At 33.6% G+C, this 27,650-nt stretch overlaps 3 protein-coding genes across 7 annotated transcripts; all 3 read right to left on the bottom strand.

Moving 5' to 3' along the window:
* Positions 1-1,229: 1,229 nt before the first annotated feature.
* On the bottom strand, positions 1,230-6,493 carry LOC123194248 (lupeol synthase-like). 3 transcript variants are annotated; one of them, XM_044607400.1, is made up of 16 exons: positions 6,274-6,493; positions 5,718-5,922; positions 5,334-5,516; positions 4,920-5,009; positions 4,532-4,814; positions 4,274-4,440; positions 4,002-4,190; positions 3,797-3,910; positions 3,574-3,693; positions 3,255-3,476; positions 2,928-2,984; positions 2,752-2,798; positions 2,519-2,662; positions 2,255-2,432; positions 2,086-2,166; positions 1,230-1,980 (listed from the first exon to the last, which is right to left on the bottom strand). In XM_044607400.1, the coding sequence occupies exons 2-16, from the start codon at positions 5,910-5,912 to the stop codon at positions 1,786-1,788; spliced, it is 2,265 nt and encodes a 754-aa protein (XP_044463335.1). In that variant the 5' UTR covers positions 5,913-5,922; positions 6,274-6,493; the 3' UTR covers positions 1,230-1,785. The 3 variants fall into 3 exon arrangements, with proteins under 3 accessions (XP_044463335.1, XP_044463336.1, XP_044463337.1); XM_044607401.1 differs by having other exon boundaries at positions 5,718-5,936; XM_044607402.1 differs by having other exon boundaries at positions 6,369-6,486.
* Positions 6,494-7,598: 1,105 nt separating this feature from the next.
* On the bottom strand, positions 7,599-13,699 carry LOC123194249 (lupeol synthase-like). 2 transcript variants are annotated; one of them, XM_044607404.1, is made up of 16 exons: positions 13,518-13,699; positions 12,546-12,758; positions 11,508-11,690; positions 11,336-11,425; positions 10,949-11,231; positions 10,691-10,857; positions 10,403-10,591; positions 10,198-10,311; positions 9,975-10,094; positions 9,655-9,876; positions 9,327-9,383; positions 9,140-9,186; positions 8,907-9,050; positions 8,644-8,821; positions 8,474-8,554; positions 7,599-8,368 (listed from the first exon to the last, which is right to left on the bottom strand). In XM_044607404.1, exons 2-16 carry the CDS (start codon positions 12,738-12,740, stop codon positions 8,174-8,176), a joined length of 2,265 nt encoding a protein of 754 aa, XP_044463339.1. In that variant the 5' UTR covers positions 12,741-12,758; positions 13,518-13,699; the 3' UTR covers positions 7,599-8,173. The 2 variants fall into 2 exon arrangements, with proteins under 2 accessions (XP_044463339.1, XP_044463338.1); XM_044607403.1 differs by lacking the exon at positions 13,518-13,699 and adding an exon at positions 13,259-13,508.
* Positions 13,700-16,267: 2,568 nt separating this feature from the next.
* LOC123194247 (lupeol synthase-like) lies at positions 16,268-21,670 on the bottom strand. Of its 2 annotated transcripts, none has more exons than XM_044607398.1 (16): positions 21,535-21,670; positions 20,798-21,016; positions 20,414-20,596; positions 20,046-20,135; positions 19,658-19,940; positions 19,400-19,566; positions 19,128-19,316; positions 18,923-19,036; positions 18,700-18,819; positions 18,381-18,602; positions 18,054-18,110; positions 17,878-17,924; positions 17,645-17,788; positions 17,381-17,558; positions 17,211-17,291; positions 16,268-17,105 (listed from the first exon to the last, which is right to left on the bottom strand). In XM_044607398.1, the coding sequence occupies exons 2-16, from the start codon at positions 20,990-20,992 to the stop codon at positions 16,911-16,913; spliced, it is 2,265 nt and encodes a 754-aa protein (XP_044463333.1). In that variant the 5' UTR covers positions 20,993-21,016; positions 21,535-21,670; the 3' UTR covers positions 16,268-16,910. The 2 variants fall into 2 exon arrangements, with proteins under 2 accessions (XP_044463333.1, XP_044463334.1); XM_044607399.1 differs by having other exon boundaries at positions 20,798-21,002; positions 21,535-21,656.
* Between the last annotated feature and the right edge of the window lie 5,980 nt (positions 21,671-27,650).

The following is a 27,650-nucleotide window of genomic DNA, read 5'->3' on the forward strand; positions in this document are numbered from 1 at the left end:
GGTTATGTTGCTTTTGGGGTTATGGTACTGAACATAAAGGATATCGTTGTTAGGATCCTGTTTCCAAATGTCTTCATATCTTTACCATGTTACTTTTTGGGAACATAAAATGTTCTCTTTTATGTCTGAGTTTTATTTGTTTGAACAAAATTCACCTTTCTTCACAAATTCATCTGTTGAGTTGTTTCCTAAGGCTTTGACCTTTACTAATCACAATGACATTACTCCATCTTCTTTTGATCTTTTAAAATGCAGGTCATACATATGATAACACTACAACTAGTCCTTAAGCATCCAACTCTTCTTTAGATTCTGAGCTTCCATAAAGTTTTCCCTTATCTCAAAATAATAAACCCACTAGAATACATTAACCATCTATTTATTTATGTGATTATCATTGTTACTCTACTATTGTCTATTTGCATGAACCTTCATTTTACATAGAAGCTAGTACTAATTCTCTTTGATAACAAGCAATGCAAGAAGAATTGCATGCCTTAACAAAGAGTCATACTCAGGACTTGGTTGACTTATTGCCTACTAAATCTATTGTGGGATGTAAATAGGTTTACAAAATTATAACTCATGTCGATGACTCAGTGGAACGTTATAAAGCTCGGTTAATTACAAAGATATTAACTCAGGAGCATGAGATTGATTATAAGGAAACATTTGCTTCAGTTGCTTACACACACATCGCTTTTATTCACAGTCTTATACCTATTATAGCTATCCGAAAATGACAATTTTTTCATATGGATGTAAAAAATGTCTTTTTAAATGATGATGATGCCATTTGGGGAATAGTAGGTTGAGGAGGTGATGCAATAAGATTGGTTGTTATTTGGAATGGTTTATTTTGATTTTCATGAAAGAGTCTATGTGACTCTCAATTACTGATTTTTGGCTGGACACCCCACCAGATCCTTTGTCAATTTCATCCCACTTCATCATCTTTTCAATTAAGGTTAATAACATCTTAAAATGACGACACTAGTGACAATTTTCCGTTAATTAACTGGTACTGTTCTCGACGATTTTCATTTTGGTTCGTAAGTCTCTCAATTCCTCAACTTTTTTTTTTTCTTATACCCCTAAGCTATTCTCCATTCTTGTGTTTCCCACCCATATGAAAACAAACAAATATTAAATACCGGTGGATCTTGACTCTCATGCCAATATTTGGATCTCAAGTCTCTCCAGCCAAGTTTATAAAGGACACAAAAAAATTATGAGGAAAAAAAGAAAACTGTTATTGAAAGAACTGTAATTACAAACATTGATGTCATTAACTAGGCGCGGCAGCTGTTTTTTATAATGCCTACGTAGCTTCTCTGCCCCGATTGCCATGCTTTTATTTTCTCACTGCTGAAATAGATAACATCACTCATCTTATATTACTAATTTTTAAACCCCTCCAGTCTTCTTAGTAAATTTTTTGGCTTGTTGAACGGCCATCTCTTGCCTTATTCATCAGCTACTAAATGCCTTATCTGCATCTTTTTCTTCTGTCTGTTTCTTGTAAACCCTATCACTTTATCCTTCCGCTGCCTTCTTCGATACGTTGCTTTAATCGCGGGCCTTACAATATATGACATATAAAACTCACCTATTACATCACAGTACTATCACTCTGACATTTCTTATTATTTTTGCACACTATCTTCACTGATATCTCACATCTTCTAACAAACTGGTATATTGTGGTTTCTATGTTCATTCTTTCTTCACCGGGTGTGAATGTTGTGACCACTAGTTTCATCTCATGCTTTTATTTTATAGTATTTACACAAATTTAACACGACGTCGATATTCTCCAAGGGCCCATATAGGAAAGATGTTTCGGTACGATGCGTAATTTAGTGTACAATTCTTCATATAAACTCCTGTAATTTCCTGTTGAGGGAAGTCACCATCCTCCATCTGTGAATTGATCAACAACCTTATTCCGCGATGGATGGGCGTTGGATCTACTTCAGCCTAAATTAAATATAACATTTCCCATCAAGTTATAGCCATTGTCAAAGACAACATCATTATCAGTATCATTACGTGATGTTTGTGAAAGATTATTATAATACTAACCTGTCCTGCACCAATTAGAGCCAACAAAGCCCATGCTGTTTGTACTAAATTTGCTCGGTTACCTTCTAGATTTGTATAAACCTACATATAGGAAAAAGTATTGCCACACTTACACAACACGATCGTAGCTTCTGTTGTAAGTTACGGAATTGATAGATTTTGATGTTACCTCATTTTGGCTTGAAAGATAACTCTCCCCCCATCCACCACAAGGTAATTGCTTTGATAATAGAAATTCACATGCTTTGCGCAACACAGTACTGTTGCTGCAGTTTTTTCCACAGGCTGCAAGTCCCTCTACTGCAAACCATGCCCCGTAGGTGTAGCAAATTCCCCAGAAACCATACCTAGTTAAGGTTAAATCACAAAATGTAACTATTGTTGGTTGAGTATAAATTTCCAAAGGGTGCAATTGAATTCTAGAAAACCTTACCACGAACCATCAGGCTTTTGTGTGTCTTCGATGTAATGAATTGCATTTAAGATGGACCTATCTATTTCCTTCCTCCGATGCTCAGGATGTAACTTTCTGAAGAGTGTCAGACCTTGAATTGCAGATGAAGTGCACTCTACATACCTAGAGGATTATGTTATTGCAAAATCATCAATAATATTTAAATACAATGTCACAGAAAAATGTTAACTTTGCTGCCAAATAGACATTACTCTGTTTCAACGAGAGCATTTCCAAAGAACTCTGTAGGGTTGAACTTCTGCGTGAGAACAAGATAAAAAGTAATTAGAAATGTTGAGTGAATACTTCCGTTACCTGGTAACAAGTTACAGTCTCTAAGCTGTAATTTGAAACATGTTTACAAAAAGTCAAGTTTTGTCAAATTTACCTCCAACAAACGGTTAGCTCTGTGAGGCTCCCAAGCTGGGAAACCACCATTTCTACTCTGCATTAGACATTATGTAAACACGTATAGTCAGTGAGGCAATATATCTACTAAGACTAGAGGAAAAACATATTCTACTTCGGCAATATAATATTATCTAAAATCTCAACTTAAACTTTTGTGCTAGGAGTTTGTGAAATTATATCTTTTAGCAGATTTTGTCCACAGAAAAGACTACAAATAGTTTAAGTTCGGATTTGAAGTCTGCATGTTTGTAAGTTTTCTCGAGAACTTTGACATAAATGGATGATAAGTGGAATTCTTGATTACTTGCAATGAAAGAATAACATTGATGGCATCATATAAGCGCCCTGTTTCCAGTTTTTCACCAACAAGATGTGATGGCATTTGTGAAAATAAGAGTGCAGCCTTTAAACCTTCTGAAGTACAGTCGGAGACTTGCCAACCCTGGTCTTGCGTTGGAAATGTCCATGAACCTTTAGAGATGTGCCTGTACATTGAAGAGAAATTGCCCGAAGGGTTTTCTCTTACCTTTATTTATAGCAACAACTTTTTAGTGAGTTAAAAATTAGATAGTGACAATTAGGAGTATTAAATAATCAATTAGTTGCAATTAAGATTCAATCACCTGTGAAGCTTTTACAAAGTCATGTGCCTTACGAAGTGTTTGTCCATATTCTTCAGCTAGATTACTTGAGATAATTGCTTGGATGGCTAAAGCAGCATCCCACATTTGAGAACCGACACTCTGCATCATGTTATTGAAATAGAATTCACATGAGTACTATCCACGGGGCATGTATTAATTGTATAATTTTTTATTTTTAGATAAATCTAAAGCCATCTCTGACCTGAAATTTTAAGCCATCTTCAGCCATCCAATAGTAGTCAGGCAATCGAGCTAGATGGCGCTTGTATGCCTCCGAATTTGGATCGTCAGCCCAACATGCTACAAGGCATAACACCTGAATGCGATACAATTAATTAATTTGAGAATGCAAAATTTAAAGGATTACTAACAATGAAGAGGATTTTTGTTATGTCAAACTTCAATACCTTTTCAACACATCCAATGCAAATGTATCGGCTATTTTCATCTTCATAATGTAGATGTTGAATTGCAACTTTGAGTGCTTTTTCTCTTGCTATAGAAAAAGGCCAACGGTTCAATAAAGGTTCAGCAACGTGGTATAGAAATCCCCATGTTAAATCTTGAATTAAAGGGTGTGGATAGTAGAGATCCTCCTGCAGATTGATCATAAAAAATAAATACATATACGCTTTGGTAACTAATAAATAAGGAATCCAATTAATCAAGCATTACAAACCTTCGCAACTGTATTTCGGGATTTATTCCAGTTGACGAGATGATAAGGTTCATTGAAAAGCTCTTGTCTTAGTGATCGTATCAATGGTGTGATTTGTCCAACAAACCTCTTTCCATATAGATATGACATTGGCATGTAAACTAACCGACAATAGCATAATATGTTTCCTGCATTCACAATTTCAATTAGAAAATTGATGCATTTGTGGATTTGAATTTAACTTTGAGGCAAACTACTTGTTTCACAGAAAACATTTACCTGGATGAATGGGGAAGATGTTCGGAAGGAGCCAGACCTCAGGCGGTATAGGGTTGCAGCCGGACCACTCATAGATTCCAAGCACCGAAAGCCAAAACTTTCCCCAAGACGGAATGGCCACGAGACCTCCATGATCAAGAATCCACTGGCGGCCCCTGGCCATAGCCATGTCCTCACCATCGTCAGCTCCCTCTCCAAGCAATCTCAAGGCTATGTAGCTTAGTGCTGAACCAAACATTGTGCTGTGACCCTCTATGTGTAGTCCCCAACCTCCATCTTCATTCTGCCATTATACAATCAATCTCACATTCAAATAAATAATTTTCAAATATTGAAAAGGATTTGATTACTGTAAATATACAAAAGCTTAACTGAAGCAGTATAATACCTGATGATTGTATAGGTAGCGTTTGATTTCCTTATGGTGTTCTGGTGACAATACATCATTAAGTCCTCTAGTCACATATAAAGCCATCACCTGCTCATCACATTATTAGATGGTAATCTTCTTAGTAATCAATTAAATATTAAAAAATAGGGGAACATATAATTGCTAATTGTAGAAGGGCAATGATATCTGTAAGTTTTTTTTTATACATATATGGATATGTCATGTTATAATTAGATATTATTTTATTATTAATTTAAAATTATTCAATTATATTATAATATATCTATGTATGTATATATTTATATACTAAAATTATATACACATAGTTTTATAGATCTAATTTCATAAATTAAAATGAGGCAAATATTGTTGTCAAGGAATGATAATAGAAGTGATGAGGAAGGCAATTACCAAAGGCTGGATGTAAAAAAGTGGGCCAGCAGATTCACAAGGCCAGTGGCCATCATGTGCTTGAATGGAAGAGAAAAAGTTTATGGCTCTTCTTAGTGTATTAGTCACTGCTTCCTCTGTTATCTCCTCTTCCTCTTTCACCGTAACTCGTGGAATTTCCCCACAAGGATTTTCCTTTTTAAACTGTTACATCTCAGAACCCACAACCACAAATTAATTCATTAAATTTGAAAGATGTAACTGTTAGCGTCAGTCCAACATCCATAATCAAGGAGGTGTTTATTGATTAATATTCATGATTACTACTTGCATTAATTGACTGTCCTTTTTGTTTTGTTTTATTCTCTGACTGCATAAGAAATAGATTAATTAAGATTCACATACCTGCATTCTCATCAACAAATCTGCACTTTGTTTAACTCGAAACCGATTCTTCTTAAATTCTCGGCGAACTTTTTCCACTTGGGCAAGTTCTTCAGGGGTTCCGGCCGTCGGATCAAACTCCCAATGCTGCCTTCCGATGTGATTATTAACTGAGCTCAGCCATTCCCCGTCTTGAGCTATCTTCAGCTTCCACATGATCTTTTATCTATTATGGAAGATCTGTTATTAAAATGGCTAAACATTTATTTAAAAAAAAAGTAGTATATATATAGATCAAAAAACAGCATAGTTTGCTTTAATACATATTACAATTTGAAAGATACTTGGGACAGTTATAATATATAAAGCGCTTAGCAGAAATCATCAAAAAGTGTCCTTGTTAATTTTGAGGTATCTATGTCGATTCCTCATTGAAACGCCTGCTCTGAACAGACCAAGACCAAGAAGAAGGTGGATCAAAACCTTTTTTACAGAAACTACCAAACAGGACAGAAGAAGAAGATTGCTCACAAGGAATCAAATAAAACAAGTAGCAAATGCAGTAGAATTCTCATACCTATTTGAATGGAGCAGAAAAACGAAGTTGACAATACAGACTTTAGAGTGAATTGGTATAAAAGACGCAAAATTCTAGGCATTAGAGTATCGTACTTATAGCGACGAGAGAGTGAGAGGCAGTCACATGATGACCCACAGTGGCGGCAGGTGACGGTTGAACGTTGTGAAGGCCAAAGGACTTAATCCCACCCAAATTTCCTCTCAACTAAAATCCCCTTAACTCAAATATGTACTATTTAATCTTAAAAATCTTAAATATGTACTCATATGAAGTTAAAATTTATAATTTTATAAATAAAATTATGATTTTATCTATAATATTAAAATTAAATTAAAATTAAATTTTTTTTTTAATCTAAACTTTAAAACCTAAATATTTCTCTATTAACCCAAATTTAAAAAAATGATAGTTTTCTTTTAGAATTTAGTTTTCAGATTTTCAACATTAAATCTGACATTGTCATTGGTGATGAATATCTCTTCATACCTTTTCTCCCTCCGGCAGCTGGAAGCTTGGATGGCAAAAGTGGCATCCCACATTTGACAAACGAAAGTCTACATTATGTTATTGAAATAGAATTCACATCAGTTCTATCCATGGCATGTATTAATTGAATGATTTTTTTATTTTTTGATAAATCTAAAGCCAACTCTGACCTGAAATGTTGAGCCATCTTCAGCCATCCAATAGTAGTCAGGCAGTCTAGCTAGATGGCGTTTGTATGCCTCCGAATTCGGATCTTCAGCCCAACATGCAACAAGGCATAGCAACTGAGTGGGATACAATTAATTAGTTTGGGAATGTAAAATTTAAAGGATAACTAACAATAAAGAGGATTTTTGTTATGTCTAAATTCAGTACCCTTTCAACACATCCAATGCACTTGAGACAGGTGCTCAATCGGCTGCATCAAAGATGCGTATGACAGTGAGACTCCATCGAGATTATACGTAAAGAATATCGTAATTATTGTAAATGTCTACTAAGTTTTACAACTCACATATTTATTTTTGCGGTGTTACAAGTAAGAAAAATAGTAAGATAGAAGGGGAGGTGAGTGGTCAGCACGTTAAACTGTGTTTTTGGCTACAATTATTTTTATTTGATTTATTTTTATAATCACTTAGTTTATAGAATTCATACATCTTAGAGTTATTAGTATCATCTGTAATTACTGAATTTATTTGGGAACATTTTGACATGCTCATGAATTTCCAATAAATGCTTCGGGATGATTTTCATAAACATCAAGTTGCATTTTATTATTATCATTTCTTCATATTAAAAAGAAAAAAAAAAACAACCACAAGTAACATGTCACCTCGAGATAATTACCGTAAGGGGTATGTTCCTGAAGTAGGGTGTTACATTGCTATTCTTTATTTCTCGCTGCTTAAATACATACATTACCACATTACTCAATCCTATATTACTAATTTTTATACCACTTCTGCCTTCATAGTAAACTTCCTGCCTAATTCAACTGCCGCCTCTTGCCTTGCTCAAGTTGCCACTCTACAGTGAATCAGCTACCTGCCTTATTCCATAGATACCTCTTGCCTTATTCATCAGCTACTAAATGCCTTAACTGCATCATTTTTCTTATCTGTTTCCTGTAAACCTTCATCACTTTATCCTTCCGCTGCCTCCTTTGATACGTTGCTTTAATTGGGGCCTAACAATATGTGACATTTAAAACTTACCTATTACATGACAGTATTATCACTTTGACATTTCTGAATATTTTTGCAGACTTGATGAGGGAAACATTTACGTCTTCACTGATATTTGACATCTCTGACAAACTGGTATATTGTGGTCTCTATATTTATTCTTTCTTCACCCGGTGTGAATGTTTTGACCATTAGTTTCATCTCATGCTTTTATTTTATAGTATTTACACAAATAAAACACGACGGCGATATTCTCCAAGAGCCCATATAGGAAAGATGTTTCGGTATGAAGAGTAATTTAGTGTACAATTCCTCATAAAAGCTCCTGTAATTTCCTGCTGAGGGAAGTCACCATCTTCCATCTGTGAATTGATCAACAACTTTATTCCCCGATGGATGGGTGTCGGATCTACTTCAGCCTAAATTTAACAAAACATTTCCCATCAAGTTATAACCATTGTCAAAGACAACATCATGATCAGTACCATTACTTGACGTTCGAGTGAGATTAGAATAAAACTGACCTGTCCTGCATCAATTAGAGACAACAAAGCCCATGCTGTGTGCACTAAATTTGCTCGGTTACCTTCTAGATTTGTATAAACCTATATATAGGAAAAAATATAGCTACACTTACACAACACAAAACGTTGCTTAAGTTGTAAGTTACCGAGTCGATAGACTTTGATGTTACCTTATTTTGGCTCGAAAGATAACTCTCGCCCCATCCACCACAAGGTAATTGCTTTGATAATAAAAATTCACATGCTTTACGCAGCGCATGACTGTTTCTGTAGCTTTTTCCACAGGCTGCCAGTCCCCCTACTGCGAACCATGTCCCGTAGGTGAAGCAAATTCCCCAGCAACCATACCTAGTTTAGTTTAAACCACAAAATGTATCTATTGTTATTTGAGTACAAATTTCCGAGGGTATAACTGAATTATAGAAAACCTTACCATGAACCATCAGGCCTTTGTGTGTCTTCAATGTAACGAATTGCATTTGAGATGCAATAATCTATTTCCTTCCTCCGATGCCCAGGATGTAACTTTCTGAAGAGTGTCAAACCTTGAATTGCAGATGAAGTGCACTCCACATACCTAGAGGATTACGTTGTTCCAAAATCATCATTAATATTTGCATATGATATTACAGCAAAATGTTAACTTTGCTGTCAAATAGACATTACTCTGTTTCAATGAGGGTATCTTCAAAGAACTCTGTAGGATTGAACTTCTGCATGAGAACAAGATAAAAAGTCATTATAAATGTCGAGTGAATACTTCCCTTACCTAGTAACTGGTTGCAGTCTATAAGCTGCAATTTGAATTGTTTTTACAAAAAGGACAAGTTTGTCAAAAAGTTGTCAAATTTACCTCCAACCAACGGTACGCTCTTTGAGGCTCCCAAGCTGTGAAACCACCATTTCTACTCTGCATTAGACATTATGTAAACATGTATAGTCAGTGAGGTAATATATCTACGAAGACTAGAGGAAAAACATATTCTACTTGGGCAATATAATATTATAAAAAATCTGAACTTAAACTTTTGTGCCAGGAGTTCGTGAAATCACATCTTTTAGCAGATTTTGTCCATAGAAAAAGACACCAAATAGTTTAAGTTCGGATTTTAATTCTTCATGTTTACAAGCTTTCTCGAGAATATTGACATAAATGGATGATAAGTGGAATTCTTGATTACTTGCAAGGAAAGAATAACATTGACGGCATCGTATAAGCGCTCTGTTTCCAGTTTTTCACCAACAAGATGTGATGGCATTTGTGAAAATAGTAGTGCAACCTTTAAACCTTCTGAAGTACAGTCGGAGACTTGCCAACCATGGTCTTGCGTTGAAAATGTCCATGAACCTTTAGAGATGTGCCTGTACATTGAAGAGAAATTGCCCGAAGGGTTTTCTCTTACCTTTATTTATAGCAATAACATTTTCAGTGAGTTAAGATTTAGATGGTGACAATCAGGAGTATTAAATATTTAATTAGTTGCAATTAAGATTTAATCACCTGTGAAGCTTTCACAAAGTCGTGTGCCTTACGAAGTGTTTGTCCATATTCTCCAGCTAGATTAGCTGAGATAATTGCTTGGATGGCAAAAGCAGCATCCCACATTTGACAACCGAAAGACTGCATTATGTTATTGAAATAGAATTCACATAAGTTCTATCCATGGGCATGTATTAATTGTATAATTCTTTTATTTTTTGATAAATCTAAAGCCATCTCTGACCTGAAATTTTAAGCCATCTTCAGCCATCCAGTAGTAGTCAGGCAGTCTAGCTAGATGGCGTTTGTATGCCTCCGAATTCGGATCTTCAGCCCAACATGCAATAAGGCATAACACCTGAGTGGGATACAATTATTTAGTCTGGGAATGTGAAATTTAAAGGATAACTAACAATAATGAGGATTTTTGCTATGTCTAAATTCAGTACCTTTTCAACACATCCAATGCAAAGGTATTGGCTATTCTCATCTTCGTAATGTACATGTTGAATTGCAACTTTGAGTGCTTTTTCTCTCGCTATAGAAAAGGGCCAACGAGTCAATAAAGGTTCAGCAAAATGGTGTAGAAATCCCCATGTCAAATCTTGAATTAAAGGGTGTGGATTGTAGAGATCCTCCTGTAGATTGACCATCAAATATAAATACATATATACATATATACACATACGCTTCGTTAATTAATAAACAAGGAATCCAATAAATCAAGTATTACAAACCTTTGCAACTGTATTTCGGGATTTATTCCAGTTAATAAGATGATAAGGTTCATTGTAAAGTTCTTGTCTTAGCGATCGAATCAATGGTGTGATTGGGCCAACAAACCTCTTTCCATACAGATACGACATTGGCATGTAAACTAACCGACAATAGCATAACATTTTTCCTGCATTTACATTTTCAATTAGAAAATTGATACATTTGTAGACTTGTATTTAAGTTTGAGGTAAACCACTTGTTTCACAGAAAACATTTACCTGGATGGATGGGGAAGATCTTGGGAATAAGCCAGAACTCAGGCGGCATAGGGTTGCAGCCGGACCACTCATAGATTCCAAGCACCGAAACCCAAAACTTTCCCCAAGACGGAATGGCCACGAGACTGCCGTGATCAAGAATCCATTGGCGGCCTCTAGCCATAGCCATGTCCTCGCCATCTTCAGCTCCCTCTCCAAGCAATCTCAAGGCTACGTAGCTTAATGCTGAACCAAACATTGTGCTGTGACCTTCTATGTGTAACCCCCAACCTCCATCTTCATTCTGCCCGTATATAATCAATCTCACAAATCTCTTTATTTTATTTTTTTCAAATAAATAAATTTCAAATATTACAAAAGCCAAATTGAATCAGTATATATGAATACCTGATGATTGTATAGGTAACGTTTAATTTCCTTCTGGTGTTCTGATGACAGTACAGCATTAAGTCCTCCAGTCACATATAAAGCCATCACCTACTCATCACATGATTAGTTGCTAATTACCACTACTACATTTACTTGGAATGATAATACAAGTGATAAGAAAGGTAATTACCAAAGGCTGGATGAAAAAGAGAGGGCCAGCAGATTCAGAAGGCCAGTGGCCATCATGAGCTTGAATGGAAGAGTAAAAATTTATGGCTCTTCTTAGTGTGTTTGTCACTGCTTCCTCTGTTATCTCCTTCTCTTCTTTTACTGTAACTCGGGGAATTTGCACACAAGGATTTTCCTTTTTAAACTGTTACATTTCATAACCCTTAGAAATTCCCACAAAATTTTTTCAGATTTCCATTAACCCTTAGAAATTTTCAAAATGACCATCATTATTTTCAAAAACTACAGTTTATCTATTAATAAACGATTATTTGACAAAAACACATTTATTTATAAGAATAGAGGAAAAATGTTGAAGGTGAAAAGAATGAAAAATAAGAGGCTTTTTACTATAATTTGAATGTTTAAAAAGTTATTTATAATTTTTGTTAATTTAGAGTTTTATGGTAATATTGAAAAATATAATAGTAAAAGAAAAATAATAATTTTATTAAATTTAATTTTAAGTAAAACAAAAGTTATTTATTTATGTTTGATTTGGGTGAGAAAATATTATTTATTACAAGTAAGGAGAGAAGAGTATTTTAAGAAAAAACTGTGGAAAAATATAATTCACTCTCTTATATAAACCTATTCAACAATAAATAAAATAAAATAAATAAATGCATGATCAAACCAATCGTTGTAATAAGGAATATCGAACATTTCATAGAGTCCACAACATGACATGAACAGTAAATACTTATGTTGAATAAAAAGATAGATCACATACAGAAACGGCAGGCAAAACATTAATCCAAAATTTAAGAGCTCTCATGTTGAATTGGAATAACCCAACTTGACTTGGGTTGTTGCTTTTGTAATAATTAAAGGAAAATGAAAGCAGGCCTTAATCGTTTATTCGCGCAGTCAATATCCATAATCAAGGAGGTGGTTATTGATTAATATTCATGATTACTACTTGCATTAATTGACTTTCCTTTTTGTTTTGTTTTATTCTCTTACTGTATAAGAAACAGATTAATTAAGGTTCACACACCTGCATTCTCATCAACAAATCTGCACTTTGTTTAACTCGAAACCGATTCTTCTTAAATTCCCGGCGAACTTTTTCCACCTCCGCAAGTTCTTCAGGGGTTCCGGCCGTCGGATCAAACTCCCAATGCTGCCTTCCGATGTGATTATTAACTGAGCTCAGCCATTCCCCGTCTTCAGCTATTTTTAGCTTCCACATGATCTTCTATCTATTTGCCTATGCAAAGAAAAGCCATCTATATTAAAATGGCTAAAAAAAATTGTTATATAGATCAAAAAGCAGCATATTTTGCTTTGATAAACACAACAATTTGAAAATTACTGGGGACTCTTATAATATATAAAGCGCTTAGCAGATATGATAAAAAAAACTGTTCTTGTTTTGAGATATCTATGTCGCTTACTCCACGTCGAAACTTCCGCTGAGAAAACGACACAATTAACAGCAATATTTTTTTTTTTCCTTAATATTATTGGAATTGTGATAAGTAAGAATAATTTAATTAAATACAGTGGATTGGAGGAAGAAACAAGTTCAGGGTAGAAAGTAAAAGCTCAACACATGTATGAAAAACAATGAGATGATACTTTTCTAGTTTGAAATGAATCCTCTACTCTATAATAAGTTCATTGAAAGGCCTGTTCTGAGCAGACAAAGACGAAGAAGAAGGTGGATCAAAAGGAGACAGAAAGATTGCTCAATAATGAATCACTTACAGCATTTTGTTTTGCTAATCCCAGTTGTTGAAAATTGTATGTAAGCGAAAAAAGGAAGAAACGAGGCATATCACAGAAATCACATTAACACAAAATTCATGCGCCCTCTTGAACACCACACGAACCAACGCCAGAGGCTGACGCTGGTGTAGGTTTAATTTATTAACACCATGGTGGCGTGAGGATATTGTGACAATACTATTAAATATTGATAAAATAAAACAAACATAGCAAGTAGCGAACGCAGTAGAATTCTTATACCTTTTTGAATGGAAGAGAAAAACGAAGTTGAGGATTGAGAGTTGAGAGTGAATTGGTATGGCAGACGCAAAATTGTAGGGACAGAGTATCATATTTATAGCTAAGAGAGAGTGAGAGCTGTGGCTATGGGGCAATCCCATGAAGGCTCACAGTGGTGGCAGGCTACATTTATTACCATCTGTGTTTATTTAGGGCATTCACTGTTGTCAATTTTAGTTGTGGAATTCTTGCGTCATAGCCAATGGCTCAAATCTCCAAAATGGCACTCGGTTTGGATTCCAAAGAAATTAAGGCTATGGTTATTAATATATAGATACATATTGAGGGGTAAATGGGTACAAATATTAAATATTATATTATGATTGAATAATTTTAATTCGAAAAAATGTAATATTTAATTTTATAGTAATATATTATTATTTATGTGTAAAATTTTATACATATATATAACACAATGAAATTAGATGTATATATTTTTGAATATATAATCAGATATACAGATCATATATTATTATGTAATTAAATAATTTTGAATTAAATATAAATTAATACTTACTCACATAATAATATATATATGTGTTTAATTATTTACTTAAAAGTGTATGTATATATATTACTTATATGTATAATATAATTTGACATTATATAAGTAAAATTAATGATGTGTATAAAAAATTAGTATAATATAATAAATACATCATATTATATAATATATATATAAATACACTTTTTTAAAAATGGATGGTTTTTTTTTTAAATATATATAATTTTAAAAAATATTTAAGATGTTTTCTTAAACGAATATATATTTTTTAAATTTTATTATATTTTTAAAAAATTTGTAAAATACAACATGATGCCACATGTGGTAAGGAATACACAGCCCCACTGAAGTAAACATCACCTCCCATCAAATTTATTACGATGGGGCCTTGGGTGGTTGTAGAAATGGCAGGTTTACATCTTTAGCATTCATTGTGCGGTTGTTTTTTCTCAAATTGTATTCTTTTCGGAAATTTTATATGTGTGTGTGTGTGTGTGTGTGTGTGTGTGTGTGTGTTATGAATATAAAAGTCGTGTTTTAATGGTAATTTGATTTTTGTTTTTTTTTTTTTAATAAAAGAAATTATACTATTTACTGATAAAAATTAAGAATTAATATTAAATAATATCAAATGTTACTTATTCATTTTTAATATTTTTATGTTAAAAAAAATCCTTGAATTTTCACTTTTTACTTATTTTTCCATATTTTTGTCTCTCCATTTTCACTAAATCTCAAGTTATTGGATCTCAAATCTTCACCGTTTCCTTTCATACTCTTTGTGTTTCCTAATTCAAAGTAACTTTTTTTCTATTGTTAATTGAGTCATGAAAGTTGCCAAAAACCTTTGGGTTGATAGTTTGAATAGTACTACTAATTTGATAGCAGGGGCATTCCCTTTCTTAACTTGATTTTGATCAAGGTTGGTTTGTGGGTTGAGTTTGTGAGTTTGGAATTGGTCAGGTAGTCAAGGAGAAGCTTGCACCCATGCATGAACATGCCTAAGAAAGAGCACATGAAACGCGTCCTGAATTTTTGCTTTAGCTAGTAACTTCAGTTTTTATGCCACCTTGCGAATCACTTCTTAAACCTGTAATGGTCCAAAGAGCTTAGGCAATAGTTTTTGGTTCCCCTTATGCATTGTCACTTGTTTGTATGACTATAATTTCATATAAGCCCAATCTCTTTTTTGGAATTCTCGATCAGTTTTTCTTCAATCAACCATTGTTTTCATTGTATGTTGGGTCCTTTTTAGATTGTGCTTGAGAATATGTGAAGTACTTTTTCTCATTCTTAACATGATGCCCATTGACTTTATCTTAGAATCCTTAGGAAAGTATGATATGTGGAGTGATTAAGGATAGAGATGGTAATTTTAACTTGAATTGAGCGGTCTGACCTTCCCTAACTTTAACGAGGAGGAGATTTTTTTGATAAAAATAATAAAGAGGACAAAGATAGAAAAAAGGATGAAAAAAATCCTTATAATCGAAGACGGGGTCAATAACAGAGATACATGCATTCTGTTCCTGTTCCTGTCCCTTTATATTAATATATTTATTTACAATATTAGCATATTTTTATAGTTTTAGATTATTTGTGTTTTTCAAATTTATTTAGGTTTCTATTGTGCATATTAAAATAGTTAATATATAATATTTGTGATATTTGAAATAGTGTGTTGGGTTTAATTTTACTTAGTTTTGTTATTTAATATATTTATATTGTATTTGAAGGGTATGAAGAAGAGTTTTTCCCCACAGGTATGAGAAAAAGATTTTTCTTTGTGAGGATGGGGAAGGGATGGGGATGAGATTTTTCTTCGTAGAAAGAGGATGAAAAATCTTTGTTATCCCCGTAATGAGAATGGGTTAGAAACGGGGATTGATATCCCTTGTGGGGATGAATATGAGGATTGAGATCCCCTTCTCCCCTCTTCATGTTGTCATCCCTAATTGAGGGTAGCCATATAGGCTTCAAAAGAAGACATGTTGATATTGGTGTGGTAGTTGCAATTGTACTCAAATTCAACCAATGAAAGCCAATGGAGCTAGGACTAGGGAAGATCACTAATCACACATTTTAAATCCCACCCTTTCAATCATCAATTAACCACTTCAACCTGACCATCAATTTGGGGATGTAAGCCAACCATTTGTAATTGAAATGATGCATATTTGGTTAGTCTATCAACAACCATAAAGTTGGCATAACAACAACTGTTATTGAAAGAACTGTAATTACAAACATTGATGTCATTAACTAGGCGCTGCAGCTGTTTTTTATAATGCCTACGGAGCTTCTCTGCCTACAATGAACTTAATCAACAACCGATTGCCATTATTTTATTTTCTCACTGCTGAAAAAGATAACATCACTCATCTTATATTACTAATTTTTAAACTCCTCCTGTCTTCTTAGTAAATTTTCTGCTTTGTTGAACGGCCGCCTCTTGCATTATTCCACATTAAATCAGCAAGCTGCCTTATTCCACAGCTACCCTCTTGCCTTATTCATCAGCTACTAAGTGCCTTATCTGCATCTTTTTGCTTTGTCTGTTTCTTGTAAACCCTATCACTTTATCCTTCCACTGCCTCCTTCGATACGTTGCTTTAATCGCGGGCCTTACAACATATGACATATAAAACTTACCTATTACATCACAGTACTATCACTGTGAAATTTCTTATTATTTTTGCAAACTTGATGAGAGAAACATTCACATCTTCACTGATATTTTCCATCTTCTAACAAACTGGTATATCGTGGTTTCTATATTCATTCTTTCGTCACCGGGTGTGAATGCTGTGACCATTAGTTTCATCTCATGCTTTTATTTTATAGTATTTACACAAATTTAACACGACGTCGATATTCTCCAAGGGCCCATATAGGAAAGATGTTTCGGTATGATGCGTAATTTAGTGTACAATTCTTCATATAAACTCCCGTAATTTCCTGTTGAGGGAAGTCACCATCCTCCATCTGTGAATTGATCAACAACCTTATTCCGCGATGGATGGGCGTTGGATCTACTTCAGCCTAAATTAAATATAACATTTCCCATCAAGTTATAGCCATTGTCAAAGACAACATCATGATCAGTATCATTACGTGATGTTTGTGTAAGATCAGTATAATACTAACCTGTCCTGCAGCAATTAAAGCTAACAAAGCCCATGCTGTTTGTACTAAATTTGCTCGGTTACCTTCTAGATTTGTATAAACCTACATATAGGAAAAAGTATTGCTATACTTACACGACATGATCGTAGCTTCTGTTGTAAGTTACGGAATTAGATATATTTTGATGTTACCTCATTTTGGCTCGAAAGATAACTCTCGCCCCATCCACCGCAAGGTAATTGCTTTGATAATAAAAATTCACATGCTTTGCGCAACACAGGACTGTTGCTGTAGTTTTTTCCGCAGGCTGCCAGTCCCTCTACTGCAAACCATGTCCCGTAGGTGTAGCAAATTCCCCAGAAACCATACCTAGTTAAGGTTAAACCACAAAATGTAACTATTGTTGGTTGAGTATAAATTTCCAAAGGGTGCAATTGAATTCTAGAAAACCTTACCACGAACCATCAGGCTTTTGTGTGTCTTCAATGTAACGAATTGCATTTAAGATGGACCCATCTATTTCCTTCCTCCGATGCTCAGGATGTAACTTTCTGAAGAGTGTCAAACCTTGAATTGCAGATGAAGTGCACTCTACATACCTAGAGGATTATGTTATTGCAAAATCATCAATAATATTTAAATACAATGTCACAGAAAAATGTTAACTTTGCTGCCAAAAAGACATTACTCTGTTTCAACGAGAGCATTTCCAAAGAACTCTGTAGGATTGAACTTCTGCATGAGAACAAGATAAAAAGTAACTAGAAATGTTGAGTGAATACTTCCGTTACCTGGTAACAAGTTACAGTCTCTAAGCTGTAATTTGAAACATGTTTACAAAAAGTCAAGTTTTGTCAAATTTACCTCCAACAAACGGTTAGCTCTGTGAGGCTCCCAAGCTGGGAAACCACCATTTCTACTCTGCATTAGACATTATGTAAACATGTATAGTCAGTGAGGCAATATATGTACTAAGACTAGAGGAAAAACATAATCTACTTCGGCAATATAATATTATCTAAAATCTCAACTTAAACTTTTGTGCTAGGAGTTTGTGAAGTCATATCTTTTAGCAGATTTTGTCCATAGAAAATACTACAAATAGTTTAAGTTCGGATTTGAAGTCTGCATGTTTATATGTTTTCTCGAGAACAATGACATAAATAGATGGTTTGTGGAATTCTTGATTACTTGCAAGGAAAGAATAACATTGACGGCATCATATAAGCGCTCTGTTTCCAGTTTTTCACCAACAAGATGTGATGGCATTTGTGAAAATAAGAGTGCAGCCTTCAGACCTTCTGAAGTACAGTCGGAGACTGCCCAACCATGGTCTTGCGTTGGAAATGGCCATGAACCTTTAGAGATGTACCTGTACATTGAAGAGAAATTGCCCGAAGGGTTTTCTCTTACCTTTATTTATAGCAACAACTTTTTAGTGAGTTAAAAATTAGATAGTGACAATTAGGAGTATTAAATAATCAATTAGTTGCAATTAAGATTTAATCACCTGTGAAGCTTTTACAAAGTCATGTGCCTTACGAAGTGTTTGTCCATATTCTCCAGCTAGATTACTTGAGATAATTGCTTGGATGGCTAAAGCAGCATCCCACATTTGAGAACCGACACTCTGCATTATGTTATTGAAATAGAATTCACATGAGTATTATCCACGGGGCATGTATTAATTGTATAATTTTTTATTTTTAGATAAATCTAAAGCCATCTCTGACCTGAAATTTTAAGCCATCTTCAGCCATCCAATAGTAGTCAGGCAATCGAGCTAGATGGCGCTTGTATGCCTCCGAATTTGGATCGTCAGCCCAACATGCTACAAGGCATAACACCTGAATTCAATACAATTAATTAATTTGGGAATGTAAAATTTAAAGGATAACTAACAGTAAAGAGGATTTTTGTTATGTCTAAATTCAGTACCTTTTCAACACATCCAATGCAAATGTATCGGCTATTCTCGTCTTCATAATGTAAACGTTGAATTGCAGCTTTGAGTGCTTTTTCTCTTGCTATAGAAAAAGGCCAACGGGTCAATAAAGGTTCAGCAACGTGGTACAGAAATCCCCATGTTAAATCTTGAATTAAAGGGTGTGGATAGTAGAGATCCTCCTGCAGATTGAACATAAAAAATAAATACATATACGCTTTGTTAATTAATAAATAAGGAATCCAATTAATCAAGCATTACAAACCTTTGCAACTGTATTTCGGGACTTGTTCCAGTTGATAAGATGATAAGGTTCATTATAAAGCTCTTGTCTTAGTGATCGTATCAATGGTGTGATTTGTCCAACAAACCTCTTTCCATATAGATATGACATTGGCATGTAAACTAACCGACAATAGCATAACATATTTCCTGCATTCACAATTTCAATTAGAAAATTGATGCATTTGTGGATTTGAATTTAACTTTGAGGCAAACTATTTGTTTCACAGAAAACATTTACCTGGATGGATGGGGAAGATGTTTGGAAGGAGCCAGACCTCAGGCGGTATAGGGTTGCAGCCGGACCACTCATAGATTCCAAGCACCGAAAGCCAAAACTTTCCCCAAGACGGAATGGCCACGAGACCTCCGTGATCAAGAATCCACTGGCGGCCCCTGGCCATAGCCATGTCCTCACCATCGTCAGCACCCTCTCCAAGCAATCTCAAGGCTATGTAGCTTAGTGCTGAACCAAACATTGTGCTGTGACCCTCTATGTGTAGTCCCCAACCTCCATCTTCATTCTGTCATTATACAATCAATCTCACATTCATATAAATAATTTTCAAATATTGAAAAGGATTTGGTTACTGTAAATATACAAAAGCTTAACTGAAGCAATATAATACCTGATGATTGTATAGGTAGCGTTTGATTTCCTTATGGTGTTCTGGTGACAATACATCATTAAGTCCTCTAGTCACATATAAGGCCATCACCTGCTCATCACATTATTAGATGGTAATCTTCTTAGTAATCAATTAAATATTAAAAAAAAGGGGAACATATAATTTCTAATTGTAGAAGGGCAATGATATCTGTAAGTTTTTTTTATACATATATGGATATGTCATGTTATAATTAAATATTATTTTATTATTAATTTAAAATTATTTAATTATATACACATAGTTTTACAGATCTAATTTCATAAATTAAAATGAGGCAAATATTGTTGTCAAGGAATGATAATAGAAGTGATAAGGAAGGCAATTACCAAAGGCTGGATGTAAAAAAGTGGGCCAGCAGATTCACAAGGCCAGTGGCCATCATGTGCTTGAATGGAAGAGAAAAAGTTTATGGCTCTTCGTAGTGTATTAGTCACTGCTTCCTCTGTTATCTGCTCTTCCTCTTTCACCGTAACTCGTGGAATTTCCCCACAAGGATTTTCCTTTTTAAACTGTTACATTTCACAACCCACAACCACAAATTAATTCATTAAATTTGAAAGATGTGACTTTTAGCGTCAGCCCGACATCCATAATCAAGGAGGTGTTTATTGATTAATATTCATGATTACTACTTGCATTAATTGACTATCCGTTTTGTTTTGTTTTATTCCCTCACTGCATATGAAAGAGATTAATTAAGATTCACACACCTGCATTCTCATCAACAAATCTGCACTCTGTTTAACTCGAAACCGATTCTTCTTAAATTCTCGGCGAACTTTCTCCACTTGGGCAAGTTCTTCAGGGGTTCCGGCTGTCGGATCGAACTCCCAATGCTGCCTTCCGATGTGATTATTAACTGAGCTCAGCCATTCCCCGTCTTCAGCTATTTTCAGCTTCCACATGATCTTTTGTCTATTATGGAAGATCTGTTATTAAAATGGCTAAACATTTATTAAAAAAAAGTAGTAAATATATAGATCAAACAGCAGCATATTTTGGTTTGATACACAGAGCAATTTGAAAGATACTGGGGTGGGTCTGTTAAGCGCTTAATTGTCCTTGTTAAGTTTGAAGTATCAATGTCGCAGCGGATAATCCCAGCATGTTGAAAATTGTATGTAAGCAAAAACTAAGAATAAATGAACCACATTCTATCGATAAATCACATTAACATCAAGACAAAATTCTGCTAAAACGGATAACATATGTGTGGGTGTGCGTGAGTGAGTGAATATTCAGCACCACAAGAAAAATCTGTCTACACCGACGCCTGAATCTTACACTGGTGGCGTCACGATATTATTACAACACTACTAAATATTAAGGTTAAAAAACATAGTTTCTTTCAGGATAAAGATGCATATGGAAAAGAAAAAACGTTGTTTCTTTCATGACAAAGATGAATCAAATAAAACAGGTTGCAAATGCGGTAGAATTCTCATACCTACTTGACTGGAACCAAAAAACGAAGTTGACGGTAAAGAGTTTAGATTTGATTGGTATAGGAGACGCAAAATTCTAGTCATAGGGGCACCACATTTATAGCTGAGAGTAACAGTTGTGGGGCTATCACATGAAGGGCCGCAGTGGTGGCGGGAAATAGCACTCTGTTTGGATTCCGAAGAAATTATGCCCATGGCTGCATATATGTAAAATTAGATATATTAAGTATTAATTATACAAAATTTAATTATAATATATTGTTGAAAGACTTAAATCTATATTTTTTTTATAATAAATTTAAAAATTTTAAAAATATTTATGATATTTTTTAAAATTATAATATAATAATTAAAATTTTTTATTTATTATTATTTAAAAAATTTGGAAAACACAACATGATATCATAAGCAGTAAAGATTACGGAGCCTCAATTAATCATCATCTCCCGACTGACAGTATGTTTGATAAAATTTATTACAGGTTGTTGTGGTAGGTGTATTTCTGTAGTGATAAACTGATGCGAATTGAGACACATGAGGGCCACTAATCTTCAAGTTAGTAGAGCCATGTGTCAAATAAATAAATGGCCGAAACTTTAGGTAACCAATGAATGTACAGCCTAAGACAAATCCATTTTCTAAATGCATTGTAACTACCTTTGCAAAGTAGAAATTGGCAGCATCCTTCACTTGCAATTCCTCCCATCAGCAAAAATTTCAGTTTTATACTTGTGAGTGCTCTAAGAGTAATTAAGCTCTCATGCTTCATTTAAGTTAATAGAAAATTTTCAATTTTATAGACTCTTTAATTATAAATTTTATTTTATTTATTTTCCCAACAGTGGTATTAAAACTCAAATTAGGATAATGAGTAATTTTTGTATTATTATATATATGTCTAAGAGTTCTGTCTAAAAAAGTTGACTATTAAAAAGGTTTTGTCCCTACCAATCTTCATTGGGAACTTTATACTTTCCTAGGTTTGGTCACTTTTGGGTGTCCATTATTATATCTGACATGAGTCACTCACTTGTCCTTGTCCTAGTGTTAATATTCATTGGTGACAAATATGATTATTAATGTATCAAGATTAGGACTTTTTTACTTTTAGAATTTATGAGATATAGTCAAATTTGGGTTCAGTCTTTCAAAAGTGACATCCAGCTCTTTAAAAGTTAAACAAAAGGCGTTGGAGGACAACCGGATGAAGGATTAAAGGGCTTTCTTCATTCTGCAACAAGTACTTTTAAATGATATATTCCCTAAAATTAGCATAGCTTCAAGTGTCAAATACGCCTAACAGTTCATGTCATCAGATTGTGTTCATATTATGTCAGTTTAGGTTTTGTGTCAGAGACATTCAACACGAACCCCACCCCAATTTGAATCATGTCAAAATTTGTTAACCCTAAACCAATCGAGTTGACTCAACCGACCCAAATTAACTTGAAATTATCCATTGTTTTCACTTTCTGGAGTACTTTTACCATTTTAATTTATTTATCAAATTACCCTAATGTACTATTAATAAAACATATAATATAACATTTTGTTTGGTTTACGAATGGTCTAAAAATTATATACTAAGACATTTGAAATAAATCAATAATTTGACTAACCAAATAACATTTTTACTACTTAATAATAAAATAAAATAATTAAATACAAAGAAAAATAATATTAGTAATTATAATTATATAAAGATACAACTATATGTACTCTGTAAATATTTTAACTGTTATTGATATTGTTTTTAAACTTTTTTATAATTTATCTCTAATGAATTCTATTAATATAATATTTTTTTCAAAACATTCATGTCAATTTGAATCATATTAGGTTACTTTTGTGTGAACCATAACACTATCCAATTTAATTTCAAGTTGTGTCGAGTTGACTTGAAATAAATTTCATGTCAAAAAACCTTAACCATAACATGATTTTTTTCATGTCGTGTCATGTTGGGTTAAAAGATCATGTTGAAAATTGTCACCTCTAGTGGCAAAGAAGCTTGAGATATCTTATAGGAAAAATTTCATGGTAGTGAAAAGGCATGCTCTTCTAAATTATAAACTTTTAGAAGAGATTTTGAAAATATTAGGATAAATAAATTTGAGAGTGCGAATGTTTACTATTCTAGATTAAAAGAATTGTGAATCAATTGAGAGTCTACCTAGAAAATATTTCTAATAGAAAAATTTGCTGAGAAAATTTTGATTAGCATCAGTGAAAAATATGATTCTATAATGACTATAATTGAAGAGTCAAAAAATATATCTAAATTATCAATAACATAGTTGTTGTGTTCTTTAAAAGCTTATGAAAAAAAATAAGTCGCAGAAATGTGGGTTCATCAGAGAGTACTTTTTAATCCAAGTTTAGTATACACTCTCAAAAGTCGAAACCTAGGTGAAAAAAGACAAATGAAAATTCTTCAAGAGGAGAGAGTTCTAAAAATACGGATAATAGAAAATATCCATCTTGTTAAATTTGTAAAAGAACAAGTCATCTAAAGAAAGATAGATGGTCTCATGGGAAGTCGAAATGTCTAAATTGTTAGAAATTTGGGCATCAAGAAAAAGATTGTCGTATCAAAGTAAAGCATCAAGCAAATTACTGTGAAAGTAAGGAAGCAAATGGAGCGTTTTTTTATGTTAGTCCATTAGTATCTGAAGCAAAGAAAGATAAGTGGTTTATTGACAGTGGTTGCAACAATCAAATGACTGAAGATGGAAGTATTTTCTGTGATATTAATGCATCGGTCAAATCACAAGTTAGACTAGGCAATGTTGAATTGGTGGAAGCGAAAGGGAAAGGCATAATTGCAATAAAAACAAAGAAAGGCACAAGATTCATTCAGAATGTTCTATTAGTTCTTAGTTTAAAATGTAATCTACTCAATATGGGCCAGAAGATCCAAAATGGCTATTCCTTCCACTTTAAAGAAGACACATGCACTATCGATAGCAAAAATAATAAAAGTTTGGTGATTGTAATAATAAAGATGGAGCAACAAAAGTTTCCAATCCAATGAAGGTGGGCATGTGAAGCAGTTATGAAGGCATAATATGATGACTCGTGGTTATGGCATTAGAGGTTCGGTCATTTCTATTTCCACGGATTGAGGATTCTTCATCAGAAAAACATAATGATGAATTTGCCTAAGATTTAAGAAAAAGATGTTGTAGCTTAAGGTTGGCTATTGGGAAAGCAACAACGTCAACCATTTCCATCAGGGAAGGCATGGCAACCAAACAATTTATTAAAGTTAGTACATAAAGACGTATGTGATTCAATAAAAACTCTCACACACAGTGGAAACAAGTACTTCATTATGTTCATTGATGATTACTCCAAAATGACATGAGTCCACTTTATTTGTGAAAGATCACACGTTTTTGAAGTAGTCAAGCAATTCAAAAACTATGTTGAGAAACCAAGTGGTCACTACATGAAGACACTAAGAAGTGATCATGGCAAAGAATACTCCTCTAGAAAATTTGACAAGTTTTGTGAGGATGAAAAAGTTGAACATCAATTGACTGTTTGATATGTTCCAAAGTAAAATGACATATCTGAGAAGAAGAATAAAACAATGATAGGTATGGCTAGAGCTATGCTCAAAGAGAAAGGTTTTTCTAACTCATTTTGGGTTGAAGCTGTATACACTACAATCTAGTTGTTGAATAGATGTCCCATAAAAGTTGTTCAAAATAAGACAGTTGAAGTGTGGTGTGGATGTAAGCCATCAACGAAACATCTCAAAGTTTTTGGTTGCATATGTTATGCTCATGTACCAAATGAAAAAAAGAGTAAGTTGGATAAGAAAGTAGAAAGAAAGATTTTTCTCAGGTTACAACACTTAATCAAAAGGGTTTAAAGTCTACAGTTTAAAATCTAATAAGCTGAATATCAACCAAGATATAAAGTTTGATAAAGATGCTGCATGGAACTGGGATTAAGAAAAGGATAGAAAAAAAATATCATTGTTTTGACTCAACCAATGACTTCAACTCAAGAACAAAAGCCAAATTAAGAACTAGAATTTGAACCAAAGATTTCAACCAACACTTCACAACAATAGAACCATAAGATTTCCAAACAACTTTAAAACAGGAAGTATGAATGAAAGCCATGCAAGAATAAGTGAAGATGATTGAGAAAAATAATATTGGGGAGCTAATGAATCATCCTAAATATAAGAAGATCATTGGAGTGAAGTGGGACTACAAGACGAAATTCAATTTTGATGGCACAATTCAGAAGCACAAAGTTAGACTAGTTATAAAATACTATGTATAACAATTTAGATTTTGCTCCGGTTGCACGATTAGACACCATCGGAACTCTTATCACACTTACTACACAAAAGAAATGGAAGATTTATCAGTTTGATGTGAAGTCAGCTATGCTCAATGGATACCTTGAAGAAGAAATCTATATGGAGTAACATCAAAAGTTCATGGTTTCAAGCAAGGAAGATAAAGTATTTAAATTGAAGAACACATTATATAAATTGAAGAAAACATTATATGACCTAAAGCAAACTCTAAAAGCTTGGTATAGTAGGATTGATGAATACATCACTAATCAAGGATTCAAGAGGAGTAAAAACGAACTAACTCTTTACATCAAGTCTCATGATGACAACATTTTCATTGTCTTTTTTTATGTAGATGATTTTATCTACATGAGTAATAACGAAAAGATGATGAAAGAGTTTAAAGAAGATATGATACGAGTGTTCAAGATGACAAATTTAAACTTGATGCATTATTTTCATAGCATTGAAATTAGCCAAAAAGAGTGTAAGATATTTGTCTAAAAAAAAAGTATACTGAGAATCTACTCAGGAAATTCAAGATGAACAAATGCAAGCCAATTGCAACTCCACTGGTAACTAATGAAAAATTTAGAAAAGAAGATGGTTTTGAGAAAGCAGATGCTTCATACTACAGAAGTCTTATTGGATGTCTACTTTACTTGACTACTACTCAACTAGATATCATGTATGCTATAAGTTTATTGTCAAGATTCATGCAAAATCCTAGTTAAATTCACTATAAAGCTACAAAGAGAATTTTGTGATACTTGTAGGGTACAAAAGACTATGGTATTTGGTTCATTCTTGTGAGTAACTAAAAGCTAACTAGCTACACTGATAGTGATTAGGCAGGGTCTATAAATGACATGAAAAGTACTTTTGGCTAAGCATTTAGATTGGGTTTGGGAATATGTGCATGGGCATCAAATAAACAGGAAAGTGTAGCATAATCAGCCATGGAAATAGAATATGTAGTTGCCATAAACACAATGAATCAAACTATAGCTTCGAAGAACACTCGAAAAGATGGCAAAAGCTCAACGACAAACAATAGAGATTCTATGTGATAGTAAATTAGCAATCACACTAGCCAAAAATCTTGTCTTTCATAATCGCACGAAGCACAAAACAATCAAGTGTCTCTTTCTTAAGGAAGCTAAAGCCAATAAAGAGATAACACTTCAATAATGCATAACAAAAGAGCAATTGGCAAACATCTTCACCAAAGTGCTACCGTGAGACAAATTTGAATTTTTCAAAAATTTGATTAAAGTTACTAGAATTTGCATCAAGGAGGAGTGATAAACATGATGCAAATTGAGACATATAAGAGCCACTAATCTTCAACTTAGCCAATCAATGAATCTACCCCCTAAGTAAAATTTATTTTCTAAATGCACTGTAACAACCTATTTAAAGTATAAATAGACAGCATCCTTCACTTGTAATTCATCCCATCAACAAAAATTTCAGTTATATATTTGTAAGTACTCGAAGAGTAATTAAGCTCTCATACTTTATTTGAGTTAATAGAAATTTTCATTTTTATAAACTCTCTAGTTAAAAATTTTATTCTATTTATTTTCCTAACATTTGGCATTAATTATGTAGGTTTTTTGTTTTCTTTTGACTTTTTTTTAATCAAATTGTATTTTTTCCTTTAGTACGCAAATTTTATACTTTATATATACATACATATATATATATACACACACATTAAAAATTAGGCCAAATGACTATTTCCTACCCAAGTTTAAGTGTTCTCGCAAAAACACACCTGTGAGGCTTGAAAAA

Source organism: Mangifera indica, chromosome 13 (genome assembly GCF_011075055.1).
Source record: "Mangifera indica cultivar Alphonso chromosome 13, CATAS_Mindica_2.1, whole genome shotgun sequence".
NCBI lineage: Eukaryota > Viridiplantae > Streptophyta > Magnoliopsida > Sapindales > Anacardiaceae > Mangifera > Mangifera indica.